Raw genomic sequence first — 23,482 nt, forward strand, 5'->3', positions numbered from 1 at the left:
ATGTATATGTTGCGGGAATTATGCGCTTTTCACAATCCAAGAGGTTTAACTTGGGGAAAGAATCGGATTTCCCTTTTGTAGTCTGCCGGAACTTCATTCAATTGTGTATTCATACTCTCGCTGTAGAGATTCATTTTTCGCTCGTTTTGCTTAATTAAATCAAATAAAACTCACAACCGAGACACGTAGTTGTTATGATAAGTAAATATACGCAGAGGCGCGTGAGACTGGCATGAATTAGACATGAATGGGATTTTAGTTTCTACTTTATTCGAGGACACGGCAGGATATCTGACCGCTGGAGGTGTTCTCCGGTCTATATAGAGGCGCCGCCATCTTACATTTTCCAGTCGCTGCTGTTCCGGCCAAGTCGTTATCGACTGCGAAGGGAGTGAACGAGGGCTCCCCGCTGACGCTCGCCTTCACATATCCTTGACTTTTTCCATCTCTACGTGGTTTTTACTCTCCAGGACTCGAGTGGAGGGACTTGCTGTGTTGACAAGGGTATGCTTCAAGATTCAAACTATCGGCTTCACTCAGTTTCTCCCTATTTTCCTGTCGGGCTCATCCCGAATGCCAGCGGGAGTGGAAACGGTTGTAGTATGCGGGCCGGCTGGGATGCTGCTGCTGCTGCTGCCGCAGCTAGCGAACCAGCTGCTTTCACGGCAGATATTTGGGATATGCCAGTTACCGCCGAATGGGAACATACCTATTTCACAGACCGTACTCATTGACTTAATGGTAACGCGGCGTCTGTCTTCGCTAACTAGACTAGTGTTTAGAATTGGTTTGCTGTGTCCAGTGGATTTCCGGTTGATTGGGAGACGTTATTCGGGATTCTGGGGCTCGCGCCGATGTTCTTCCCTGGCTTAGTTGAATAGTTATCGTTAGCAAGTGATAGCTATGGTTAGTTAGCCAACTACCATTAGCCCGCTTATGCTGCTGGCCACATTCCACTATCCTGACTCATGTTTGCTCGACTTATGTTTCGCCTTTCGGTCGGTTGTTTTTGCAGCTGGCTTAACCAACAGACAATAATTGGTGACGGTACGCGCGTGTGACGCTCGTGGATATGTGTAGTTTTAAGGATTTAAGTTGACGTTCGCCAAGTCACAGACTCCAACGTTATGTCAACTCAAACATTTACACCTCAAAGTTTAGTTGGAACTTCGTAAAACTGAAAAGGACTTGTAAACGTTAAATCGAACAAGTTGTCACCGGAGTCGCTCCGACTCGTACCAATGGTTTATATTTACGTTTTCTAGGTCAAAGGCTTGAGAGAGTGTGTTTTCCAGTCGTCCTTTTAAACAAAGACCGACAAATTCCTCCCAGCCGTTGTTGCTTTGGGAGGAAGACGAGGAGGAGCCAGAGTGTGAAATCTGAGTCAGTGGTGTTGGAAAGTCAGGGGCAGCTGTGGGGGAGAGGGGGGCCCCGACATCTATTATTTGGATGGTTTGCATGTGTTTTTTTCATTAACATATATGTATATAGATATGTCAATATTGGGTGTTTACTTTACTGCACGGTCCCCTTGCACGGCCAGATGTGTTTGTTTGGCTGCTGGAGGGGGACAGGCGGGTCAACTTGAGAAAGTTGGATGCCTCCTCTTTTCGCCATCCTGGCGCTGCTGAATACAAGCGATACGATGGCCTCTGTTTGTATGTGATTTAATGACGCAAACAACGTGGTGTAATTATTTTTTATACGCCATTTATTATGTTTTGGTTTTATTGGCAATAATTAAATGGAGATAATCAACGTATCCAGCGGCAACGTATTATTCTATTTTTTTTAAATCGCGGGATCGCTGCCAGTAAATCACTTTATTTTAATAGGATCGATCAACATGAATACATACACACACACTACAGAGCAGGGGTCGAGTTTTTACACAATTTCCAAACAAGAAACACCAGCCTCGGACGTTTTTATCCCCCGCAAATCAGGGTTAAGTGGGTTAAATATTTTTGTTTGCGTCTTTCTGTGGTCCCTCGGTGAAATCCCCCATCAAATTACACAGTGGAACAAAAATAAACTGATAACCAGTCATCTCGTCAGCAAAACGTTCTTTTTCGACGGAAGCGTGGGTGTAGTCTACATCCGAGACGGCTTGTGGTACGTTTTGAGGTGATCTGTTACACGAACCTTTCCAGTGGTGTTGCCATTACCTAATACTGTAATTTTCCATTTCCAATTACCCATCTGTGTTAGCAAATGGTCATTTGTGTGTGTGTGTGTGTGTGTGTGTGTGTGTGTGTGTGTGTGTGTGTGTGTGTGTGTGTGTGTGTGTGTGTGTGTGTGTGTGTGTGTGTGTGTGTGTGTGTGTGTGTGTGTGTGTGTGTGTGTGTGTGTGTGTGTGTGTGTGTGTGTGTGTGTGTGTGTGTATATAAGTGTATGGCAATATTGGTATTCATTTAGATATTGTTTTTTAAAATTAAATTCTGATAAAATATTCACGAAGAGGCAAATTAAGTATTAATAATTGTATAAATAAATATTATGTTTTTTTTTATTATTTTCCCCCCATATCAATTATATTGATACTGATTGAGCAGAAAAAGGAAAAAGTCATCATCATGTGGCAGTTGCTTGGATATTTTCCTGGAGCTACTGTTTCTCCATGTGCATCCATCATTTTGTCACAGACCGAACACTGTAGCGGCTGCAGGTGTTGAGCCCATTGTATTGTTGGCAGCTGCTGACCCTGCACATTACATGGCTAACTGAAGTGCGTGGCAGCTCCTGTCCCCCTCTGCTTGTCCCGATAATACAGCTTGTTTGGTTCATTAACTCATATGGATGTATTGAACTCAGTGGGGTTTTTTCCCTTGCGAGGAAATGGACTGTGCAGGAGTTTAGATGGATTAAGGTCTATTTGAGGTCCTGTTCTCCAAAAGTAATTTTTTTCCTTTAACCCAAGCAGAATGTAATTCCTTTTAACAAATTAATTTGTCATTTAAACAGTATGCTAGGAGGAGGCTGTCAAATAGAGCTACATATGTCTGTAGGCCAGAAGAGTGAAAAGCAATTTAGAGGAAATGTTTCATAAACTGATTTATTTTTTTTGCCTGACAATATCTGATCTGTGTCTTGTTCACACAAGTTAAAACAAGTTAAACCTCCATATATATTAGCTTGAAGGTATTTAGAAATGCAAGTTTTACCACACGGCTGACAAATTTCATTCATGCTTGCCTATCTAGCTTCCGATGTGTTTATATATTTGGATAAACTTGAGCATTGTAGACGGTGTAGGTGTTGCCGTAGAACAGATGTAATTTATCGGTCACATCTTGTGTTGTTTGTGGGTCTCATGGTGGTTGTCAGTCGTCTGGATTTTTGCCTAATCTTGATTGAGTTGCCCTCGGTGCAATGTAGCAAGATCTACAAGTGGGGAAATCCTGATGGGTCAAAGGTTCCTACCTTGTATGTTAGATGAAACCAGTTGCTTGCAGAGCACTTTTCATGGCTGAAGTATTCTTTTGTTGGTTTGTATTATATTTTTCATGTTGAATGAATGTTAGCTGTATTCCCTGTGCTCTGAATGGAGTCAGCCTGATGGACTGCATTGGCATCCTTTTGTGTTCAGCGAGGCAGCATAGAAGAACCAAACCTCCCAATAAATATTTGTCCCGTTTTATGTTTGTCATTCACACATGAATGAAGTCTGGCCATAAACGCATGTTTTTTGTAACTATATTCAGGGCGGTGAAACAGACTGAAGTAAATTATTCCTGGCCTCCGATTTTGTGCTGGAGCAGTATGCCTGTTACTTGAGTGTTGACCTGGGACAGAAGTGCTGTGATAACACCTCACTTCAGAGGGCTTCCGAGCATGCACGTAACTTGCTATTTATATTTGGGTGTGCCAAAAACATAAAATATCTGCTTGGTGAATCTACACAAGCATGGCTGCAAGTATGACTTTCTGTTACTCATTTCATCCCACATACTGCTTTTGACTCTGGTAACTGGTGTGTCACTCATTAGTCATCTGGTTTCAATTGTATGGCTTTTAACTGGACCAGTCACAACTCTATATATTGGATTTCAGATCTGGCTTCAAAGAAACCTCTCGTTCAGACTTTTGTGGCCGGGCTGCTAGCTTGGTATCTAGGAACTCTTGCTGTAATGAGTTTTTTTTTTTTTTTGCTAACCGTCAGAGTTTAGGCTAAGGCTGTCATTTGTGTGTCCCAATTGGAGACCAGACTTGGCATGTTAGCCCATCAAAAAAAACTACATCTGGCTTTGGAAACTGAGATGGTGATAAAGACCCACATTTTCCACTAGCGTGAATGATAAATGGTTCCACTGTGCGCTTTGATTGTATGTTTGAATTGTATGCAGCCTTGTATTGGACATATGGCTCCCATTAGGGCAGGGCTAGGTTATGTGAGGGCAGGCCTGCAAAGCTTGAGAGGATGGTGTGCGAACAGTGAATTTGAGTTGGTAGGTTTGTGGGTTAGAAGCTGTGCTCTTGGAGCCTGACACAGGATTGTGTTTTAATGACACAGCTGAGCTGGCGTGGTGTGGGTGTGAGAGGAGGCAAAGTCATTTTGGGCAGTAGTAGTTATCCAGAGAGCGTTTGCATATTGCCAGTCATTTAACTACATTTACCCCCGCACATTCACTTGCACTCATGGCAGATTTTTTTATCGCTACATGCCTGGCTGCTGTGTATTGTGTCCGCTTCTGTTTGTTGTCCATTTAATCTCGTCTTTGAGTTTATTGTAATTTCAAAGTTCATTACAGCTAATGTTGGGAAGTTAAACAGATAAATCCCTCTCTAATATGTTATATTCTGTGAAAACGGCTTCAAGTTTTTCACTGTAAGTAACATTTTAAAATGTTGCATTTGTGCACATCATGTTAGTGTTCTAATTTACCTTCACCTGTACTCATTTTTCCTGAGTAGTCTAGTTTAGTGAACATGCCATGCAAGTCAACACAGTTTTGAATGATTAAGTTAGTGTTGCAATTGTTCCTCTACATATTATTTAGTTGTGTGTGTGTGTCTGTTCTTCTGTGTGGTGACTCACACTCCATATGTTTCATGTGTAGTTATTAATAAATTCAAAAGTAATTGGCAATTTCACTGGCAGACCTGCTTTATTGCATTGTTTTGTTTTTTAAATTCTACAACAACCCCCAAAACCATAAATAATGTAAACACTTTCAATATTCAGTGTGCCTCTCTGAATGATCACACAGAAACTTGAAATGTCAAATGAGATTTTTCATGGCCATTTTTGACATTTCCGTCAGACACAAACATCAAAGTTGCTGCTGTCACTACATTTGACCTCACAACAGTAACACAGTCACACACCTGTTGCATCAAGCCTTGCGGCAAGAACTAGCTGCTTAGAATTTGAATCAAACACATTTCCTTTCCATGGGGACAAATGAAAAACAGTCCTCCGAATAGCCCCTTTTCCTAAGAGGCGTGGATTTGTGGGTAGTTTCATTAGTAATATGTTTGCAGCCTGCAGACACAAGGTTGGAGTGACTTTAAGTCTGTAGTCTTAACACTTTTTTAGCCCCTAGTACTGCAGTTGCTCTGTCAGGTAGAAACACAATGCACACATTGGTTTGTGTTTCTTGTTTGTTTATAATGGAAGTATATATACATGCAATGTACATTATTCATTGTGTAATTTTGAACTACACTGTTTTAAAAAAAACAAATGTTGTTCCAACCAAATGAATGTCGGGTAAATTAATGCTTTGGTTGCACTTTTAAAGAATGTGTACCATATTTTCGGACTGTAGATTATGTAGGACTCGCTGTGTTGGCAGGTCTGTGTTTTTTTTGTTTTTTTTTCTTAACGCTTGGTTAGTTAATGTCAGGAAAGTCTATCTTGTCAGTCACCTTTTTTCCCCCCCTTTTTTCCTTTCTCAGTACGGTATGAATCAATTCATGGCTCTTTTGTTGCCATGTCCTTATTTTCCTCCAGTGTGCCTGTTTAATTTTAAGGCATGTCCAAACTGGTATGCCATGATTTGAAAAGGATTTGAACTTCATCTTCTGTATGATTGATCTCAAAATAAACACAGATGTTCCTTTTGAAAGGGCTTGACAAAAGGATTTTTGACTTTATGGTAATATAGCCCCTGTTTCTGTGTCTCATTTTAGCCGTGCTTTTCTGCTGCAGTTTCCCCCATTTTTTTTTTGGTTACTGTCATAACAATTATCTTTGCGTATGAATTGGAAATACCTTTTCTTTTTAAAATTGTCTTTGTTTTTTTTTCTGAATTAATGCCCTTCCCTCAGCCTCTCTTCTGCCATTTCCAGTGTTTACTTTCCTGCACTGTGGTTTCAGCTTCAAAGCCAGTTCAAGAATGTGAATGCCCTCCTCCCCTCTTCTGCCTCTTTTCTCCCACCCAATGCTCCACTTCCCCTGTCCTTTCCCACCTAAATAGTTGCTAGCTGCTACACTTAATGGTGGCTTTGTGTGAGAGCTGCTGCTGCTGCTTGCATGTCTGGCGTAAACAGAAGAGGACATCCAAGAAAGGGAGGAGGCAGGAAAGGAGGAAGGCATTGGAAATTCACATGTCCGGACTATTTTCCTCTGAACCAACACTGCCATCAATTTCTAACAGTTTTTTATTTTTTATTTTTTTACCTCTGGTGTGATCTGTTTGTTAAAGTAAAATGACTGGTGTTTGACTGGAAGGAAATAGGTCTGTGACTGAACAGGCTAGAGGGTAGGAATGATGGAAGTTGAGATGCCACTTAGTCAGTTTTACTCACTGCTTTTTCCCTCGTTCCAGATCAGGAAGCTGTGTCGGCCGCAGTTTGAGAAAGGAACATGGCTTCCCAGGGTGAGTTAATAATTTTCAGACATGCACCCAAACTCCTTGCTCTCTCAAGCTTCATTGTTTTTTGGCATCTCTCTGTCTCTCTGTCTCTCTCTCTCTTTTTCAAACATGCATCGACTAGTATGCAATGTATTATTTCAAAACCGCCTCTCCCCCTGGTGCAGATTTGTTCTCATTAGAGCCAGGTGAATTAGATATCGATTTCAATTTGAAACTTGGAGCATATTAAACTTTATGCTTGAAGAGACCTTTACTTTTAAATTACACATCATTGAAGTATGAAACTGTAGGAAATACCACGTGAAGCAGGCTAGAAAGCTAGCTTGGAATTAATCATAAACTTGATTAATGATAGCAATAGCAGTTATTGTGCAGCCATCCTTTTTGAAATGACAAAAGCTGAGCAACCGGTTTCTCTGCATTGTGTTGTCATTCTTGTTAGCATTTTGTCAGATTTCATGTTTTTTTTATACTCTGCTTCTGCAAAGTTGGTTGGACTGACTTTTCCAAATGTATTTTCTTTTGTTGATGCACATTTCTAATTCTTTGTGTCTCTCCAGCTGATCTGATGGAGCTAGACATGGCCATGGAGCCAGACCGTAAGGCAGCAGTCAGTCACTGGCAGCAACAGTCTTACCTGGACTCAGGCATCCATTCAGGGGCCACCACAACTGCACCCTCCCTCAGTGGGAAGGGCAACCCGGAAGAAGATGATGTCGACAATCAAGTCATGTATGAGTGGGAGCAGGGCTTCAACCAGAACTTTGCCCAGGAACAAGTACAAGGTATATCTACCTTCAATTTGTTTACCTTTTGAGAAAGATCTTTATAATGGACATACAATCTTGGATGCATATGAGCCGCAGTGTGAATACCAATATAACAAAACAACTCTTTTATGTCTCTTCTAGACATAGATGGTCAGTATGCCATGACACGTGCCCAGCGGGTGCGTGCAGCGATGTTCCCAGAGACTCTTGAAGAGGGCATGCAGATCCCCTCCACGCAGTATGATGCTGCAAACCCCACAAATGTTCAGAGGCTTGCAGAGCCCTCGCAAATGCTCAAACATGCTGTGGTTAATCTGATCAACTACCAAGATGACGCTGAGCTGGCAACCAGAGCCATACCAGAACTCACCAAACTACTCAATGATGAGGACCAGGTAATGTCTGAAAACTGTGGCTGAATATCTGCTCTGAATTGTTTTGTTCTCCCGACGGCAATTCCCTGACATTTGTGTCTGTCTCTTCCAGGTTGTAGTAAACAAAGCAGCAGTGATGGTCCACCAGCTTTCAAAGAAAGAGGCTTCTCGCCATGCCATCATGCGCTCTCCTCAGATGGTGTCTGCTATTGTCAGGACCATGCAGAACACAAACGATGTGGAGACGGCTCGCTGCACCGCAGGAACACTTCACAACTTGTCTCATCACAGAGAGGGTCTGCTGGCTATTTTCAAGTCTGGAGGAATACCAGCTCTAGTTAAAATGCTTGGGTATGTGAATGGAGGGATACTGGATTTGAAAATGTTTTTCTTTCCTCTGGTTTCCATTTGTTTGATGTGCTGTAGTTATCCAGTACAGGAAGGCAGGAAGCCTTATGGTGGGATGTTTCTACTGTTCCTGGTAAAACGCATTGTGGTGTTTTGGCCAATACCACATTTATTTCAATCCAGTTTATCAACAACATGAGCATAATTGTGTTATAATATTGGTAAATGGCTACGTTTTGACACAGTGGCCTAACAATTGTGATAAGAGAAACATGAAGGATTGTAACTGGCTGTTAACTCATCAAAAGCAGAGACGAAGACCCTTCGAGAAACCAAGTGTTTATATTCTGGTTATGGCTAGATTATTTCCCAATGGGAGATCAATTTAATAAGCTTTTGTTTGTTCTGCAGTTCACCGGTGGACTCGGTCCTCTTCTATGCCATTACCACCCTCCACAACCTCCTCCTGCACCAGGAAGGAGCCAAGATGGCTGTCCGTTTAGCTGGGGGTCTACAGAAAATGGTGGCTCTGCTCAACAAGACCAATGTCAAGTTTTTGGCCATCACCACTGACTGTCTCCAGATACTGGCCTATGGGAACCAGGAAAGCAAGGTGAGGGGTTAGTGGGAGGGGTGTGTGTGGTCTGTGTTAACATTTGTTAATAAACATTGTGTTTCGATGTTTAAGGCCACACACTTGGTCTCTGCTTGATACTTAAGCTGTGTACACACCGGAAGAACTGCCCGACTCGCGTCGGTAAATTCGGCGTCGGCTACTTAATATGGCCGACTCGAACAACGACATGGGCGGTTCACACCTACGGAATTACAGCCGACGCCATACGTTCCGCGTTTGCGCGAGATGTAATGTCTCCAAAACAACAGGCGGCGCTAATCTGTATTGTGGGCCAAAAAACACGAAAACCGGAAGTAGGCGGTCCTCTCTAGACCACCTTCTTCGATTCCACTGGTTATCTGGTATGTTTACCATCGTCACTTCCGGGCTTCACTGATTCGCTAGTCAAGCTGCTAGCCTCCACCAATCAGAATGGTAAAAGAATGACCGACTCGAATGGCGGATTACACATTTGAATCGGCTGAAATGAACGCCGACGTGGGCCGATTCGAGCGACCACACCAAGGAGACTCATGTCACGGACGCCGACTCTCTCAAAGACGCCGATTTTCGGTCCGGTGTGAGCCCGCCTTTAAAGGCAAAGTGACTCCCCATGCCAAAGTGGCCATTTTCACATAATTAAAACATCTCATCTTTTTTGCTTTCTCCTCTTGTGTAGTTGATTATCTTGGCCAGTGGTGGCCCCCAGGCATTGGTGAACATCATGAGGACTTACACCTACGAAAAACTGTTGTGGACGACAAGCCGTGTTCTCAAAGTTCTGTCGGTCTGCTCCAGTAACAAGCCTGCCATTGTAGAAGCTGGTACGTCTGGCCTTCTAAACCGTGAAGTGTTTGTGATATGAGCGTGAATATCATTGTACTTCTGCTTTGTATTGATGGGTGAGGTTCTTTTGGCTGATTTAAAATGCATTTAAACATTCTGTACAGGAGGCATGCAGGCTCTTGGACTCCACCTGACAGACCCCAGCCAGAGACTGGTCCAGAACTGTCTCTGGACACTCAGGAACTTATCAGATGCCGCCACCAAACAGGTGATGACGACTGCCCCTTGTACCAACATTGCTTTTTTTTTTTTTTTTTTTAGTGAGTTATTCTCACTGGGGAAAAAAAAGATTTGAAAGGGCCTACTTTACCTATTTTTTTTATAAAGCATTTCTCAGCAGAAATATGAGAAACCTGTCTTTTGTTGTTGTTGAATTTCATCTCATTACCAAGCATTCTCCATGCTATTGACACAGTGTACCCATCTGTCCTTTCATGCTAACTTCACGGTTGTTTTTCTCTCCAGGAGGGAATGGAGGGACTCCTAGGAACTCTGGTCCAGCTGCTTGGCAGTGACGATATTAATGTGGTGACCTGTGCTGCTGGCATCCTGTCTAACCTGACCTGTAACAACTACAAGAACAAGATGATGGTCTGCCAGGTGAGTACACACATTTACTTTTTTTTTTATCTAAATGCACTGACCAGAATTTGTGTCCTGTGAGAATTTATATTTCAAAATGGTTAAAACCGTTATATTTTTCTCACTTATGTTTAGGTTTTAATAGTATCCAGTAAAAGTGAATCTGATGTATCCATTAATCTGTGATACCACCTGTTCCTCTGTAGGTTGGGGGTATTGAGGCATTGGTTCGCACAGTTCTTCGGGCCGGAGACAGAGAAGACATCACAGAACCAGCCATTTGCGCCCTGCGTCATCTCACATCTCGACACCAGGATGCTGAGATGGCACAGAATGCTGTCAGACTGCACTACGGCCTGCCTGTGGTCGTCAAATTACTGCATCCACCATCACACTGGCCACTCATTAAGGTACACACACAGACTTGCAAGCAGCAGTTTTACAGTTGGCTATTAATCCATGCAAACAGCTTTGAGTCTCACAGGACTGAATGTTTTGTTGTGTCTTGAGAATAATTGTATACCGTTTTGGCTGTGGTTCTTAGTCAGATGTTACTAATGACTACCTCAAGTTGATGTTTAAAACTGGCTGCATTAACATGTACATTTGTTTGGATGTCTATCAGGCTACAGTTGGTCTGATCCGTAACCTGGCTCTGTGCCCTGCAAACCATGCCCCTCTGAGGGAGCAGGGAGCCATCCCCAGACTGGTTCAGCTGCTGGTCAGAGCACATCAAGACACACAGAGACGCACCAGCATGGGAGGCACGCAGCAGCAGTTTGTGGTGAGAGCAGACACTTCTGTGAACACACACCACCACAAACACCAGCACGGCATAATCAATGGGAGTGCGGGACCTCACTCGGTCTCACAAACAGTGCCCACAAAATTTAAACTCATAACTGATGTCAGATTTGGGGCTATTTGTGTTTTGTTTTTTTAATCCTACAACTGCTTGCTCATCATAAGATGATCCCTTTAGGGCTTCCTACAGTTTATCGTGACTAAACAAGCATTTGTGTCATCAGGAGGGAGTTCGTATGGAGGAGATTGTCGAGGGCTGCACAGGAGCGCTTCACATCCTGGCCAGAGACGTCCACAACAGAATAGTCATCAGAGGACTCAACACCATTCCACTCTTTGTACAGGTAAAAAGGAAGCATCCTTCAGTTCAGTTGTGCACTTGTGCTCTGCTCTTAAAAATAAAATATAATCTGACTATTGACTAGGGAGCAAGGATATCAAAATGGCAGTCAATTTGAAAGTCACATATGAGGTTGATTTATTTAAGAAGAAAAGTTCACTCCCTGCCAAGGTTGTTCCTGAACGCTCAAAAGTTAAATTTATTGTACCACCTAGTGGGCGTGTGTACAGTCTTTGCACTGCATGAATCTCTGCTCGTTGCATCCTTTCAGATCATCAGAGCACTGTACAAGCTGAGCATCTTTCTTGTGTTTGTGTGCAGCTGTTGTATTCTCCCATTGAGAACATCCAGCGTGTTGCAGCGGGCGTCCTCTGTGAGTTGGCCCAGGATAAAGAGGCCGCTGAGGCCATCGAGGCTGAGGGAGCCACTGCACCTCTCACGGAGCTATTGCACAGTCGCAACGAAGGAGTCGGTATGTTCACAAAAAACATTAATGTACATCAAGCCTACTCTTTAGCTATGCAGAGGTTCAGAAGAGCCAGTCCAACTGAGGAATTATTTAAGTTCCATGGTTTTAATGATTTAGTCAAGTTAAGCAAATGTAACTGTAATCATAGTAATACCTGGCCCGTTGACTGTCTTCTCTGTTATGGCTGTAGCATTGCTATATTTGTAGTAGGATTTTGACTAAACCCTCCATCTTCCCTCAGCTACCTACGCTGCTGCAGTTTTGTTCCGCATGTCGGAGGACAAACCACAAGACTACAAGAAACGCCTCTCTGTAGAACTCACCAGTTCGCTCTTCAGGACAGAACCAATGGCCTGGAACGAGGTATGAAGCACTCAAAAACAGTTAAAATGGCTAAACGACATATTTGTCCACAAAAGTTAACTTCAAAATGTAAATAAAATCCTTAAATAAACAAATAACTGCTACTCCGCTCATCCATGTCTGTGTATTGCTCTGCAGACTGGAGACCTGGGTTTGGATATTGGAGCTCAGGGAGAGCCTCTGGGCTACAGACAGGATGGTAAGTTGCCTCTTCACCTCTGGCTGGCTGGGAGACTCCAATGAGGAACACAAGAGTGTTGGGAGAGGACAGGGGTGTCACGAATACCAGAGCAGTTAGTGCATAACGCAACGAAATATTGTTACAGTCCAACAACTGATCTCCACCTGTCACCTTCTTACTGCTGTAATAGTGCTTTCAAGTTAAGGCTGGTGATTGGTTTTGTCCTTTTGTCAGTTGGGATAATGCAGGTGAAATAAGCATAACTGGTGGTATATCTATCTAAATGCTTTGAGTGTCCCAGGACCTTGGACTGTGTACTGATCAATAGGCTGTGGGTTGGCTGTTAGTTTACATTTGCACTGCTCATTCATCCAGCTCTAACTGCTTTAACTGACGCAGTCAAATGAAAACAAAGACTTGACATTGATGGATGTATGGATAACACCCTGGCCACAAACTAAACACAATGAACGGAGCCCCAAGTTTAGCCGAATTCACAGCTGTAGTTTGAGTTCAGGATGGGGGTGTGCTGTGTTGCTGTGTAGTGTTGAATGATCATACTACTGTGTGGAAAGCTTGGTTTGTTAACATGCTTCTAACAACTGCTCTGCTTCCACTGCCTCTCCTCCACCCACTGCTTCCTCTCCCAGACCCAAGCTACCGTTCCTTCCATTCGGGGGGTTACGGAGGAGACTCGATGGGTATTGAGCCCATGATGGACCATGATCTTGGTGGGGGCCACCACCCTGGCCAGGATTACCCTCCTGTAGAGGGGTTGCCTGACCTGGGACACGCCCAAGAACTGATAGAGGGCCTGCCACCCGGTGACTCCAACCAACTGGCCTGGTTTGATACCGACCTGTAAATACCAAGACCAACATTACACTACACTTTCTACTAGGTAAGAATATCTTCACAGTAGCCTTGTATTAGCCAGGATGGATTAGAGGCATTTTTGGGGCAACATGTAAAAGTGGAAGCACAGTCGGGAGGTTTTCTGTCTGGATAAATGGGCTGAGGGGGGAGAGGAGAGTGGATTCACTCACTGTGGCTGCTGCATGTTCAGACTGTTCCTAATTGCAAAGCTGTGTGATGTTACTGGGTGTTTGATCTGTGTGTGTGGTCTTTACCAATGTCTGTGCCCTGTCTCCTTCCTCTCGCCTCCTGTTTTTCCACTTATTCCTCCTCTTTTCTTTCACCCTCTCCTCTTTGCAGCTGTATCATGTGATCTGGATGAACCTGCATCGTGATTCGCCCATATGGAGGAGGCGGGGTTTCAGAAAGTGCCTGAAGAAGACTCAACAACAGCAAGCAGAGTTTCCTGTCTATGGGAACTCCATTGGGACAAACTAGATTTAAGCGCGGTTCTGTTCTGGTCTCAGCCTGATGGTGAGCTGACTTCAAATCCTGACGTGACACACAGATTTTGATCAACGGTTGATTTTTTTTTTTTTTTTTAAAGCCCTTTTTATGTACTTTGTTTTTCATTTTTACTTAATTTGGTTGGTTCATTTTTTATTCCTTTTTAATCCCCCCTCCCCCAAGTCTATAATGGTACAAACTGATTCTAGCTTGCTTTTTTTTCATTATCCTGAATTATGGTATTCATTACTTGTTTTTACAGTCCCTTGTATTTTAAGTCTCTGGTAGTGTTGCGTTCTTTTAGTGGTAATGCTCCATCCAAGTAAAGAATCAGATCACATTTTAAATGGTGTCCAAACACTAAAGTTAATCGGTTGAATTGTATTCTGATGATAAAGTGTAACATTGTGTAGCTTTTGTATAAAAAAAAAAAAAAAACATGAATTGGAAATCATGGTCCAAATATCAAGCTATTTTCTTGCTTTAAAGGTGGACACTGATGTGTCTCTGCTGTTCCAAAGGGGGTGTAGCTGACCTAGCTGGATGGGTGTGGCTGTGGAAGGATGGGGGTGGAGGAGGGCTCTTATTGGTCTGCTGTTACTAAGGGGGGAGGTAGTAGGAGGAGCTGGTTGCTGTAGCCTGCTGTGTTTTGAAACAATAAAATGGACTGTCATTTCACCTGGACCCATCTGCGTCTAATTTCACCGAGACCTTGAATTCACGAGGATGCAAGTTGCACGTCGGCTCGTTTCTTATACTCCACTTAAATTATCTGATACAAGAATGCAGTATCAGGACATCGGTAGGTATGTACTGACCCGTTTTCAGACGGCAAAGGTAACAATGAGACAACATGGATGTAAGGGGTGTGGAAAAACCAATGATCCAACATGCTATTACCCAACTTTCGACGGCTCCCTTAGTAGTAAGATTTGCATATTTTCTGCATGTTCATGATTTCCTTTTGTTTCACGGGATGTGGGTGGTGCTGCATGGAGGTTAGTGGTTGGAATACTTTTACCAACATACTGGCCCCTGTACATTGTTCTGACAATGTTCAAGCAATTGGAACTCGGATGAGGATACCAGATATACCTGGGATCATGGAAAAGCTGCTACAAATGGTATAACAACTTGCATAGACTGATGCTTGTTTTAAAAATGTCTGCAACTGTAACTGTCAGGCCTGTCTTTGTAGAGAATTGCATCAATCTATGTTCATGGCACTGGTCCATCATGTAGCACATCAACATTTATGTGGCAGTGTAATTACTGATTAAGAGACATTTCTGTGTGTGATGGCATTAACTTAAAAAAACTATGATGGCTCCCACCGTGGAAGTTTGGAGAAAACGTCTGACGGTCTCAATTAACTTTCATACTGTAATCCTGGTTGGTTGGTTGAAAGCTGCAGTCGGCAATCTTTTTGTCATTCAGCTAACTTAGATTTTATGAGAGTCATGTAGAGGGACACACTGAGTGCTCTGATAACACAAAATCCACTCGGGTTTCAAAGGTTTTAAGAGACTAGACTAAGACTTGGCTATTTAAAAAATATATGTGAATTGAAACCGTCACAAACTACATATTACATTATACATCCAATCCAATTTCTTAGAATTAACTGATCAACCAAGAGACAAAATAACTAAGGATGTTTTATTCCAAAATTGCCAACATCTTGAAAGTAAAATTCTAAAATGCAGACGACCAGTCATGAGTATCTCAAGTCTTCTGAGATGGTGAAATATTCAACGGTTCTGGTTTGCTTGAGGTTTGACGATTAAAATCTGTTAGGATCAGGAAATCTCTTGGAGGATTTCAGCAGCCAGTGGAATCCCCTCGACTTGATGCCTGAGATGAGAGAAAAAATAGTTATTCACTCAGTTATTTACCTAGAGACATAAAACAATCCAATTATCAATAGCTTTTTAAAGGCATAATATACTGTGATTCTATGACATTCTATACTATGACTTTTTAATAATCTTTTTGACATATATGAATTTTAATGACTTTTTAGACATACAATACTTTGACTTTTTTTTAAACATACTTTTTTACTTTTCAATTACTTTTTTTGGCATACTTTACTATTTTTTTTTGCCCTTTTCAACATTACTATTACTTTTTAATGACCCTTTTCAACATACTTTACTGTGACTTTTTGTGACACACTATACTATGACTATTACAGCATCAACACAATTACAATTACTATCTGTCTGCATGAAAGTAATTGATACGCAAATAGGCATAGCCTTTGTTTTCATCAACGGCCGAGATGTGTGGCACTTTAAATGTTGCTCTTGCAAGGAATTGTGGGGCGGTGTAATCTCCTTTCCTTCCATGAAGAAAGATCCGTTGTATCCGATGCTAAAGGAGATCTGAAAGAAAGCATTGGAGCTCCTTTCCTTTGCATTTAGAGAATTAGAACGGCTCTTATCATGGTGGCCACTTGTTTACTTCCGGGTCACTTCTTCAGTTAGGAACCTTCCTAAGCAAAATAGACTATTCGATTGCAGCCAATGACTATTTTAAACATAACTTTTTTCAACATACGATAATGGGACTTTTTAATGATGTTTTCGATACACTCTGCTGGGACTTTTTTGCGACATACTATACTATTACCTTTTTAACAATAATTTTTGACATACTATAGTATGTCAAAAAAGGTCATAGTATAGTATTACTTATTTTGACATACTATACTATGACTTTTTAATATACTGTCGCTGTAATGCTTGCTCCTGGGTGATGTTGGGACTTGTACTTGAATGTATTGACTCTGAAAATCATGTGTGTTCTTCTTCTCCCCATGTTGCTGGTTCTATAAACCGCTCATTCAGTGACCAACTTCAGTTTCAGCAGCTCCGCCTTCCTGTTGCTCTTTTACAATCAACACTGCTGCCAGTGAGGCTGCACGGTGGTGTAGTGGGTAGCACTGTCGCCTCACAGCGTGAGGGTCCCGGGTTCGATTACCTGGTCGGGTCTGGGTTCCTTCTGTGTGGAGTTTGCATGTAGCGTGGGTTCTCTCCGGGTTCTCCGGCTTCCTCCCACAGTCCAAAGACGTGCAGGATGGGGATAGGTTAATTGATGACTCTAAATTGCCCGTAGGTGTGAATGTGAGCGTGAATGGTTGTCTGTCTCTATACGTTAGCCCTGTGATGGACCTGTCCAGGATGTTCGGCTCCAGCCCCCCCCCCCCCCCCCGCCCCCCCCCCCGCGACGCTGAACACAGGATAAGCGGTAGACGATGGATGGACTGCTGCCAGTAAACCGCTCAGAACAAAGCTGTTCATTCATACATGAAATATCAATACAACTGTTCAATATAAATGTTCCTTATGTGCAACAATGCAAATTCAACCATTTAGGTATATTTTGCTATGTTTACTTGTGAATTATTTATAATAGGCGTATAATGCTGTCTTTAACTGATGCTTCTTGTTTTTGAACTAACTATCCCATTTACTGCTGTAACACTGTAAATGCCACACCGTGGGATGAATAAATGATTATCCTATCATATATGTGGACAAATTATGATTTTTGTCAATTTACCTTTTTCATTAATTTTTGGCATGACTTTTATTTTATTTGACTATGGCTTTTTATGACTGTTTTGGACTCACTACACTCAGACTATGCTTGACATATGATATGAGGGATTTTTAAGACTTTTTATTAATTTTGTACAATATTTTATGATTTTTATCGAGTGACTTTTTTCGTGAATTTTTGAACATACTATAGTATGACTTTTTTCCCTGAAAATTTGACCATGGCTTTTTATGACTGTTTTGGACTCGCCACACTCAGACTTGGCGCATTCAAGCGATATCAGCGATTTTTATGACTTTTTAATAATTTTAAATATTTTTTTATGAATACATTTCGACTGACATTTTCGTGAATTTTCGACATGCTATTGTACGACTTTCTTTTTTCCTGAAAAAATTGACTATGGCTTTTTATGCTTATTTTGGACTCACTACACTCAGACTTTGATTGACACGCAATATACAAGCATATGTTATGACCTTCAAATCATTTTTACAACATTTTATGAATTTTGTTGATTTTTCACTTTTTTTTCGACATGCTATAGTATAACTTTTTTTTCCCTCAAAAATGTGACCATGGCTTTTTATGACTGTTTTGGACTCGCCACACTCAGACTTGGCGCATTCAAGCGATATCAGTGATTTTCATGACTTTTTAATCATTTCGTTTTGGACTCAGACTTTGATTGACACGCAATATACAAGCATATGTTATGACTTTTAAATCATTTTTACAACATTTTATGAATTTTGTCGATTTTTCACTTTTTTTCCTCAAAAATTGGACATTGGCTTTTTATGAGTGCCTTGGACTCCCTTCACTCAGACTATGCTTGACATACAATAGGCGTGATTTTTAGCACTTTTTAATAATTTTTCACAATATTTTTTAAATTTTATCGAGTGACTTTTTTCGTCTATTTTCGACATACTATATAGTATGACTTGCTTTAGAAAATGACAATGAAATGAATCAAGGTCATTTCTAAGTATGGCAGCTAAGAGCAGTGGAGCAGCTGTGTTCCTGTCACATGGAACTGAGTGGTCTGAACGAATGAAAGGGAACTGAGACTCCAGCCAAGTCCTGTACTAGTATTCCTTTCGTCAAACTCCTTGTTGAGTTGCCTTTTGGCTGGCCAATATTCTCTATCTGTTCTCTTAACATTTTTATTTTAATCCATAACTTACATTGTTTATGTTGCAGTAGTTTTTATGATAGAAATATCACAAGGCATTGAATAAACACTGCTGCACATTCAACAGAGCATCAAGATGTACAGTGTTAATTCTATAGTAGTGTATTACTTTGCACATAAATCTTTAAATATCCAAATAAAATGTAACACTTGTCCCATCTGCTGAAATAATTGATTTTAGATCATAAAGAATGGATATTACAGAACCACATTAGCACCACACTCGACTTACACCAAGACTCAGGAGCCACAGATACACCCAAAGAAGACATGAACACACCCCAACATATATATTCATCCATTGTCTTCCGGGGGGGCTGAAGCCGATCCCAGCTGACATTGGGCGAAGGCAGGGTACACCCTGGACAGTCCATTGCAGGCTCGACATGTAGAGACAGACAACCATTCACTCTCATATTCACACGCTCACACCTACAGGCAATTTAGAGTAATCAATGAACCTATTCATGTCTTTGGACTGTGGGAGGAAGCCGGAGAATCCGGAGAGTACCCACACTTACACGGGGAGAACATGCAAACTCCACACAGAAGGAACTCGACCCCGGCACCCTCTCGCTGTGAGGCGACAGTGCTACTCACTACACCACCGTGCAGCCCCCCTAACACATATATTGAAATTAAGAGAAATACATCCCTGACCATGAAACATTATAGTGTGTTTGTTAGTGTTGTTAGGGTCAGGCGTCAAGAGTCTTTGGGGTTGCCAGATAGTGCGGAAAAAAACTAACAGAAAAATGACTGAGTTTGATGGTAAGCGGGCAGCATTTCGGTACCAGTCCCAAGTGCTAAGTGACAAAAGGAGGAGCAAGACCAGAGTGAACATTGGTTCAGCGCTTGATTGTCGGAGTCAGCTGAAAGAGTTTCAAGGACCGAAAAGCCATGTCGAGATGGCTACTTTTCTTCTTGACAGGTAAGATACAGTTAAAGCTAGCTGTTAGCTAACACGAAAAATGGCAACCCATTGAGGGTGCATGCGCTTCCAGCAACAGCTGTGTTGTGACGTGAGTGCAATGGAAGTGGGGAGTGCAAGTGCGACATCTAGTACCTGTATGTTATCAATGTTGTCAATAGCACTTTTAAGTACCCCGTCATCAAATCTACTTGCCACGTTCCAAATGTGTTCTTTTGAATGGATTCTATAGACTCCATTATATTAAAGTCGATAATGCTACAATCATTTCTCCACACACAAGAAATTGTGATGGAATTGTGATATTTGATCCTTTTCTTCCCAGTAGGTTTGCAGGTATTAGTGGGCAGCAATAGTGGCGGCTTCATGCTTAACTGAACTCAGCGGTGAACTAAAGATCAGGTTTTGGGCCTCAAGTCTTTTCTACAGGATGGAGTGATGAATGAATGACACTCCTCCTCTCCCTCTACACTTGCTCAGACTTGAGGTTTTGAAAAGGCATTCCTCAGGTTGCCATGGTAAAGGCTGAATGACATCATTTGGGTTGGGATCTCAGCACAGACCTTCCCTCTCCTTACCGCTCTTCTTCCATCTCCCCTCTCTGCCTCAACTCCTCTCATCTTCTCAATTACCCCCCCATCCCCCACCACTATCCCCTCCTCCTTTCCTCTCCGTTCTCTCCCTTCATAACTTCTTTCATCTCCTGCCCTTTCTCCTAAAACCTCTGCTCCCCTCCTCCTACCACTAAACCAGTGGGAGTGTGCCAGTCTCAGCCACTTCAAAGGCTGGAGCTGATCTCTACTTTCATCTGCCAGAGAGGGAGACGAGAGAGAGGAGGGGAGAGGAGAAGTGGGAGAGGGAAAACACGAGAGAAGAGAGAGAGGGGAGAGAGAGAGAGAGAGAGAGAGAGAGGTGAAAAAGAAAATTGAGGGGGAGAGAGGAGGAGATATTGGTAGTGGAGTGACAAAAGGGAAGGAAAGGGGTGCCCGAGGAGAAAAGAGTGGGAAAGGGAGGGGAGAGAATGAGGGACCTCTATAGCAGGACAACAATATACCTTCATTATTGATCTGACAGGGCATGTGTGTGATTGAGAGAGAGAGAGAGAGAGAGAGAGAGAGAGAGAGAGAGAGAGAGAGAGAGAGAGAGAGGTTTGTATATAGAAGGGGGTGAAAGTGACTATTTCTGTGTATTCATTGTGTATTTGTGTTGGTGCATGCACAAAATGTGTTTGTGTGCGTGTGTGTGTGCATGCATGCGCATGTGAGACTGGTCACTGAAACATCAATAGATCAAAGAGAGCATGGTCGCTACAAAACCTTGGCTCAAAGAGTGAGTACACATTCGGCCCACGTACTCATGAAAGGCAACCAGATGCAAAGATACTGGTACATAAATATACAAACACACATACAGAACCCACACACACACTGCATTTCAGAAATGTTGGCTTCAATATTTGGTAAATATTAGCTATAAAAAAATTGGAAACTTGAAGAATAGAATTTCTTTTCAAAATTGAAATTATTATGCATGTTTAAATTTGGTCTGATTCACCGTTTTATAGAGAGTGAAATTTACTGGACATGCAGCTGAGATGTCACAGCCTTTATTGCAGCCTCCTGCTTTGCAGTACATCACACTTAGCCTGTTAAAAACAATCAAATAGCTCCAGAGTCGGCTAAACTGCTGATCAAATTAGGGAATAAAATCTCAACCAGCCTAAAGATTGATTTTGCTTCTTCATTTAAAATGTATGTAAATGTATAAAGATAATTGTAAAGATACAATTATTTCATGACTTTAAAAAAACAAACCCATTACGATTCTTTTGATGCCAATTTTCATGGGATACTACAATATGAATTTTTAAGAAATGTATGACAAAAGGAAAAGACTGACTCCTGGATTGCAAATCCTGAATATTTTCCTTTAGATATTTTTTCTTTTATACTCTGTACTGAATCACACTACATTCATGACTGTGATGAATGCTTTGTCAATATGTGCTATGTTCTGTCTATAACAAAAATATATATATTTAAAAAAAAATATTGACACACAATAGTATAATAATACAAATACAATGACTTTTCACTACTTTTTAGGACTTTTCATGGCAAAGTATGATTTTCTTTAGATACTATACTGTCATGTTCATGGCAAGAATTTTTTTCATGAAATGTTCATGGCCTACTAGTCAAGGACTTTTTATCACATATTTTGATGGCATTATACTATGATTCTTTTTTGTATTATTATGGCATTATCTCTGAAATGTTATGATATTTGTATGACTATCTTGATTGTGCTGTGTGACTCTGATCTATTGCTTTAGTCTCCAATACAAAGCTCTCCATATTCTGGTCGCCATTTAGCCAATGTATTTACTGACTAGATACACTAGCCATCAGTGCTAACTAACATTTTAGCAACTGCAAGAAAGCTAAGCAGTTTCTTACAATTTGCAGGTGATTTGCAAAACGTTAAGATTTGTGGTATGCTAGCTTCCTAGCCTTTTGGGGGTCCGTTTTGCAAATTTTGAAAATTATTCCAGATGCTTGACTTTTTCGACCTCTTTTAGTCACGTTGCTAGCCCTGTTGCATGGTAAAAATAATGCAGTTGCAGTCCTGGTAAGTTACGTTAGAGGAGGAGAGCTCAGGCTAGGCGCCAACATTAAGTCAGGAATAGGCAGACATGTTCTGACAGTTTTACAGTTTTAGTACTATACACATAATATATTAGTTGTCTATTTCTGTGCCAAAATGGGGTATCTCATTTCTAAGACATTTTTAAGATGTTCAATAGATAGAATAGAATTCAACTTAAACTGTGACAATAGTGTATGATAGTGACAAGTACACATAACAAAATCTGATAACACAGATTGATCAAATATTGTGTTCTTTTGCTCAAAGCCCAAGTGTTGCAATGTGCAGTAAAACAGATACATAATGTAGTGTGGTGGTGTTTTTTACATTTGATCTAGCTTATTCTAGCTACATTGTATTTGCTGTGTGCTTAGTATCACATGCAGTAAGACATTAAACAAAGAGTCAAAGTTGAAGCATACTCCCTGCACATTTTGTGTGGTACAGATTGTATTGATCTTGGTTCTGAGTTTCCATCATCTTAACCGTCTCCACCCAAACCCTACAGTTCCACAACTCATAAATCTTAGAAAGAAGCTGTTACTTTGTCAGGTGCGCAAGGTGGGCTGGTCATGTTTCCTGTCATTGATACAAGATCTCAAGCGACTCCTAAACAAAGTTTCGTTTTAAATATATGTAGACGCTTGATCTCTCAGCTCTTTGCGAGCCATTAAGCTGACACTGTCCTGCCAGAAGCTTGCCTCCTTTCAATTACAACGAGGAAAAGGTCAGCTTTGACATGTGCAATGCAGACATGTTCAGAGATGCATAAAAATAATAAGATGAAGGAAAGGGCTGGAGGAGACAATGATTTGTTAATGGTTTCCTTTGAGGTACGGTTTCAACACTGATGTACAAACACTGCAGACAGAAATGAGCCCCTTGTATGCACACATCTAAATATCACTGTTTTGCCCCAGTTATTAAAGAAGAATCTGATTATTTTCTCAGGATGGAACTTGTGCAGGCGGATCCTCTGCCTTCAGTGTATGAATGTGTATGAATGTGTGTGAATGGGTGTGAATGGGTTAATGTAGACTGAATGTAGTGTAAAGACTCTGGAGTGGCTGAAAAGATTAGAAAAATGCTATATAAATGCAGGTTACCATTTACAAATGCATTTTAACAACAGAAACACACACCTGTTGGGTGTAGCTAGGTCCTGCAGTAGATTGATTAGCTTCACACCTTCAGGACATTCTGACCAATCGGATCGTTCTGTAGTCTGCACCTGGAGACAGAGGGAAATAAAAAAAATAGT

At 41.5% G+C, this 23,482-nt stretch overlaps 2 protein-coding genes across 2 annotated transcripts in view; one reads left to right on the plus strand and one right to left on the minus strand.

The window, feature by feature from the left end:
* The first annotated feature begins 362 nt into the window (after positions 1-362).
* ctnnb1 (catenin (cadherin-associated protein), beta 1) lies at positions 363-14,560 on the plus strand. Its single transcript, XM_084027299.1, has 17 exons — positions 363-504; positions 6,774-6,824; positions 7,382-7,606; positions 7,733-7,986; positions 8,078-8,316; positions 8,725-8,926; positions 9,609-9,753; positions 9,880-9,983; positions 10,241-10,375; positions 10,564-10,767; positions 10,983-11,141; positions 11,386-11,505; positions 11,823-11,973; positions 12,212-12,333; positions 12,472-12,532; positions 13,165-13,415; positions 13,730-14,560. Exons 2-16 carry the CDS (start codon positions 6,812-6,814, stop codon positions 13,377-13,379), a joined length of 2,349 nt encoding a protein of 782 aa, XP_083883425.1. The 5' UTR covers positions 363-504; positions 6,774-6,811; the 3' UTR covers positions 13,380-13,415; positions 13,730-14,560.
* Positions 14,056-23,482, minus strand: part of ulk4 (unc-51 like kinase 4) — a 75,271-nt gene continuing 65,844 nt past the window's right edge. The window contains exons 36-37 of the mRNA XM_084027298.1: positions 23,364-23,452; positions 14,056-15,730 (exon numbers count right to left, since the gene is read on the minus strand). Of these exons, the coding sequence (XP_083883424.1) occupies positions 15,676-15,730; positions 23,364-23,452 (144 nt within the window). The 3' untranslated portion in view covers positions 14,056-15,675. The remainder of the gene's footprint in view (positions 15,731-23,363; positions 23,453-23,482) is intronic.

This window comes from Eutrigla gurnardus, assembly GCF_963514095.1.
Source record: "Eutrigla gurnardus genome assembly, chromosome: 14".
In the NCBI taxonomy this organism is placed as follows: Eukaryota; Metazoa; Chordata; class Actinopteri; order Perciformes; family Triglidae; genus Eutrigla; species Eutrigla gurnardus.

Coding starts and splice junctions, on each gene's coding strand:
- ctnnb1 (XM_084027299.1), top strand. Junction 7,987..8,077: donor TACTCAATGATGAGGACCAG/GTAATGTCTGAA, acceptor TGTCTCTTCCAG/GTTGTAGTAAACAAAGCAGC. Junction 9,754..9,879: donor GCCTGCCATTGTAGAAGCTG/GTACGTCTGGCC, acceptor CATTCTGTACAG/GAGGCATGCAGGCTCTTGGA.